The sequence below is a fragment of the Fulmarus glacialis genome, unplaced genomic scaffold (genome assembly GCF_000690835.1).
Source record: "Fulmarus glacialis isolate BGI_N327 unplaced genomic scaffold, ASM69083v1 scaffold34523, whole genome shotgun sequence".
Taxonomy (NCBI): Eukaryota; Metazoa; Chordata; class Aves; order Procellariiformes; family Procellariidae; genus Fulmarus; species Fulmarus glacialis.
Window position 1 is genome coordinate 2549 of NW_009204200.1, and position 5372 is coordinate 7920.

The 5372-nt window shown below is 51.3% G+C and overlaps 1 protein-coding gene across 1 annotated transcript in view; it reads left to right on the forward strand.

Annotated features, from left to right (window-relative positions):
• LOC104074702 (serine/threonine-protein phosphatase 2A 55 kDa regulatory subunit B beta isoform-like) overlaps positions 1–2294 on the forward strand; it is a gene marked incomplete at both ends in the record, with an annotated part of 4426 nt that extends 2132 nt beyond the window's left edge. The window contains one exon of the mRNA XM_009574907.1: positions 2158–2294. Coding sequence (XP_009573202.1) covers positions 2158–2294 — 137 coding nt within the window. The remainder of the gene's footprint in view (positions 1–2157) is intronic.
• Between the last annotated feature and the right edge of the window lie 3078 nt (positions 2295–5372).

Below are 5372 nucleotides of genomic sequence, written 5' to 3' on the forward strand. Positions count from 1 at the left end.
TTTTTTTCTTTTTTTTTCTTTTTTTTCTTTTTTTCTTTTTTTTTCTTTTTTTTCTTTTTTTTTCTTTCTTTTTTTTCTTTTTTTTTTAAAGAAGAACTGCAGCTGATTTGTTTCAATTTGCAGCTGCGTTCAGCTCAGCAGTTCCATGTTATGTACAGATAAATATCAGGAGGATCCAGGAATATTACTTGGGATGAATGGAACCTTAAGATGGATGTGACTTAATTACTTCAGGGGAAAAGGAGGGGTCTAATTATCTTCTATAACCAACTTACTTTGTATTATAGAATTGACTCTATTGATCATTGTAATAAAATTCAAAGACTTATTAAACTCATTTGGGGGTAGAATCATTGAAATGCAATGAAGATTAATTATAGAGCATAATGTTCTGTTAATTGAGTTTTTAAATAGTTTTTTGATTAACAGGGATATTATCTTTCCATTTGGGATGGTGTTTCATATGCTAGCAGGTTATCAAAATGATTCTTTTAGAAATACTCCCGTGTTATGCTGTTTCTTTTTGTTCTTACTGTTAAGCTAACATTATATATAGAAACCCCCTGAAGTAAAGCGGGTTAATAAAACAAAATTAATGGCACTCTATTGGAATTGCCATGTAAAGGAGAAAATGAAGATGGATGATACGGTTGTGCATGAAACCTGGTGGAAGTGATGATAAACTACTGATAGAGTCTCTGCCAGGAGAGAGGAAAGAAAACACCATTATTCAGAATAAAACCACGTGTGCCTGGGGCTCCTTCCCCTGGGGGCTTCGTGGCACAGGGTGGGTGGGATGCCAGGAGGGGACGGGGAGCTGTGTGGGGGGGTGTTCAGAGCTGCCTTCAGCCCATGGTAAATGCCAGGCTCTGTGCAGTTTCTGGGTGGGGAAGGTCAGGATGACTTTTGACTGAGTTACAGGCACCATTTCACCTCCTTCGGGGAGCTTTCAGGGACAGCTTACCTCCACACGTGCTTTGCTCCTTCACAGTGCTGTTGTACCAGCCAGCTTGCTGGAACCTCGGATCTCCCATTGCTCTGCTCCAGTCATTGCACGCTGGATTTCTGCATGAACTCCACTGGAAGCAAAATAATTTACCTTCTGGCACCCTGTGCCCGATGAGCTTTAAAGCCATGCAGAGCTTCCAGTGCTTGCTGCCGGCATGGGCGCTGCTGCAGCTACCTCCCCAGCACCCCAACACCTGCAGGGTGACACCCAGCTGGAGCCACGCTTGGGCATCCCTGTCCCTCCTTTTGTGTTTCCTAAGGGGCTGGTGGGGCCGGCGTGGGGCTGGGGCGTGGAAGGCAGCGCCTTGGTGCTGGGGGTCAGCAGGCATGGCTGGGGGTGTTCGCAGCGCGAGGGTCAAAGAGGAGAAATAGAGCAGCTAGGGGGGATGGAATTAGGAAAGCTGCTGCATCATTGGTATTTAACACATTTCCAGTTACTAGAAGCTAAATTAATTTGGAAATTACTCTCAAAAAGTAACCGGTGGCCCCTGAATAACTGCCATATGAGCTAGGAAATGTAGGAGGCAAAAATCTTGTGTGGGAGTTTGCTCTCGGCTGACTTTCCAGCGGGTGTGCACGCGTGGGGAACGGGTGTGGGTGTCCATGTGTGTGCACAAGCATGTGACATGCGCACGTCGGCAGTAGGGAGGAGCAGAGCAGCCGCGTGTGGCACTAGCCCATTGCCGGGACGTTGGGTTCAGCCTCCCTGCGCTGCCCAAGCTACCCCATCCTGGTGCCAGCACCTCGTCACCTCCTCTGGGGGTAACTCGGCCCCATCACTCGATATATCGAACGCCAACATTCAGGGCATGACCTCTGAGGCCCTGAGCCCTGGGAAATCACTCCTCCTATTATTTCTCCATTAATCCAATAGTTCTGTTTTGTTGTTCAGCCATCTCCTTACATCTGGAATAAACGCACTGGCAGTTGTCCAGCAGGAACAGGAAAACCAGGGCCCTGGGGATAAAGTGCTGTGGTGACAGGTACATCTTCTGTAACCACTTTCAGCAAGGTGCAGGTGGGGGTGCAGCAGACTTTGCACTGTTAAACGAACCGGCGTGGCCTTAGCGTGTCCGTCAGTGGGCTGGTCCTTCGGTGGGGGGCTGGGGAACCAGCCAGCCATAACGCTCTCCTCTCTCCTGCCCCCAGATAAGACTGTGAAGCTATGGAAGGTCAGCGAGCGGGACAAGAGACCGGAGGGATACAATCTCAAGGATGAGGATGGCCGTCTCCGAGACCCCTCCATGATCACCATGCTACGGGTGAGTGTGGGAAGACCAAGGGTGGCAAGGAGCCTTTCTTTCGGATGAAAATCGCTGCCGGTGTCATCTGCGTGCCGCGTTGCCAGTAATGCCCTCGTGATGTGGCAGGTCGATGTTGGAGGGCAGGGGGGTGCTCCCTGTCATAGAGGCCGGTGCTTTGGCTGGTGTGTGGGCACGGGAGCGGAGGAGGGAGCTGCTGCCGAGTGGTGCCCAGGCTGCGCCGACTCTGGGCAGGCATGCGTTTCGTCTAATGTTGGGTACCCAAGTGCCATGGTGCTGCTGCTGCACCGCCCTGCGTGCCCATCCTGGTGAGGAGGCAGTTAACGAGCTCTTCCTTCCTAGTGCACTCGCAATTGCAACTTCTGCTTCGGGAGCATAAGTACTTTCTCTAAATGAGTTTTCCTCCCAGCCTAAGAAGATTAAAACTGGCCTCCTGAATCAAATGTAAACACCTAAGGCTACGTTTTCCATTTACTGCAAGGGGGACGGATGCACAGACCCCATTAAAGCAGCCTGGCAAGGGGAGGCATACGGGCACGGCAGCTCCTATCTGCTGGGCATTGCTTTGCCGCCCTGGGAGCTGACTGCACCTGGCCAGCAGTGCCGGCAAATTTGCTCTTCCCCCAGTGCTGCCCTGGGATAGCTGTTTATGATCTTTAATTTGCATATAAAGAGCCAACTCTGGCCCGAGGCGATGCGCGCCCTGTTAATTCAATCAGAGCTCAACCTGCGCCCCAGGGAGCTCCGGCAGTGGGTACAGGCAGCACTGGAGACCCCAAGTATGTGGGCTCCAGCCCAGCACCCTCTGCAGGAGCAGGTCCCTTGGCCTCCCCCAGCAGTGAGCAGGGTGCCCCTCTGCAAACGGGGAGAAGCTATGCTCCCCTCTGCTTGATACTAGAGCAGAAACAGACAATAACTCCTTTAACCCACAGGCCTAGAAATGCCAATTATGCAGTAATTTTTTCATGACATTAATCAGACCAGACTAGCTTGTAATTTATTAACATCCTGTCAGAATTTGCATTTTGAGTACTTGGGGTTTTCATATTTATATATATAAAATTGTTGCTATGATTACCCTTGGCTCACTTTTATGGCTTCCAGTTCCACTGCAGATGAAGCCATTGAGAACCCCAGACAGGTAGTTAATTCTCATCTCCGTACTGAGTTGCTCCTGGTGGCTGGCAGGCATTTTTCTTTACTGAGCAAGAAAACATTTTATTTCATGTATATATGTATCTGCTGTCATGTTTCAGGCAGCATTTTCAGCCTAATATGCCGTTACCTAGACACTCCGTTGGAGGAGTTTGCTCGGAATCTGGATGTTAGAGCTGGGGTTATCAACCCTCTGCAGGGCTGGGAGGCAGGTTTTAAAAAGACAGCAGTGCTATGGGGTGTTACTCCAGTTAGTGCTTCCTTCTCTGGCTAAACGCACTGGAAAAGCCCTGGGCTTACTGAGGAAACTCAGGTCACAGTTTCATCTAGGTCTGCTGTCTCGGTGCCCATGCTGAGCTCTGCTGCAGGCAGCTGTCAGCATTGGTCCCATGCCCCGGGGCCTCCTGCACACCCTAACACACTGCTGAAAACCACGCAAAACAGCAAATGCAAGATCAGCGTTCTCAAAGGAGCAATTTTTGAATATTGATTTATTTTTATTTCTAGTGTATTCTTTAAGAACATTGAATTTCTGGGGGAAGTGAAGCAACTCAAGAGTCCAGGATAAATGCGATGCGTATTTTTTTTCCAACACAAACTGTATTAAAACTGCCAAAACATCAGTGTAACCTCTTAAGCAAAATATTTCTTTATGGGAACACTGAGTTTTGACATTTTGAAATGAAACTTTTTAACCTTTTGAAAATGCATTTTTATCTTTTGGGTTGACCTGGCTATCAGCTCTGTAGGTGTCACGACATCCATCTCGCCTGTGGTGGCCACCACCCGGTCCGACCCACGCCGGCAGGGGAGGGGGCCCGCGCTGGCAGGCGTGGGGAGTGTGGGACAACGTGTGCTGCAGCCGCGTCTGCCCAGACCTGCTGGTGGGTTCCCCCTTGCCTGGGTGAGGGGAGGCCACGAGGAGCACGGCGGGTGGCCCTGGCCGTGTGGCACTGCGTCCTCTCCTGCGTGTGGTGCCAGCTCTGCCGCCCTCCCCGCGGCACTGCTCACATTGGCTTTGCAGTGCTATGTGTGCCCGGGGGCTTAACGCTATCGTTTGGCTGCTCCTCCTCCTTCTCTTACCCGTGTTACAGACGGGTGGAAAGAACAGGCAGCCTGCGTGTGTTTGCTTAGGGGTGGGCGCAGGGTGGATGCAGGGGTGCTGAGTTGGCGGGTCCCATCCCGGACCTGCCTCTGCGCTCCTCCGTCTGCTCCTGCTGTACCGGCAGCAAGCGCCTGTCGATCTATCGGAGCCTGCGATGAGGGTAATGATGCCTCGGTGGGGCGCACAGGCAATGTGGTTGTGAAAATAAATAAATAATCATCGTGCTTATCTTCGCTATTGATTGTTGGCGTGAGCTGATTGTGTTTGATCGCATCCTAGTGCTTGAATTGGTGACCACAGGGTTGAAGCGGAGCCAAAAATCAACCCGGGTGTTGATTCATCGCTCAACCTGAAGTTACACCATCCAGCCCATCCATCACTGCTGGTGCCCAGCGGCGTGTCCCCGAGGAGGGGCAGGGATGCAGAGATGCTGCCAGCGTGGCTGGTGCCGGGTCCAGCCCTGGGCAGGGCAGTGCTGGGGATTTCCCGAGGACGTGGGCCAGCCCCGCAGTGTACGGGTGCCATGTTTGGGGTGGGGGCAGCCAGCGCATCCCACTGGGCACCCGCCTGCCCGTCCCTGCTCACCCCAGAGCACCCCTGCACTGCTGGGGTGGATGGAGGCGGCAGCGGTTGCTGGAGTTTGTCAGGGAAGGAGGGAATTGTGCCATTTTTGCCCTGCAGAAAGTCATACTGAAATATCAGAGAACTGGACACTATTTATTGGAGTCCACTGTCTGCCTCGAAAGTTTCAGCCTTTGTTTTACTTTCAGTCCATTTGTTCCTGGTAGCAGCTTGATGCCTTATGGCTAAAGGAGGTTGTTTCTTTGGGGGGTTTCCCTGCC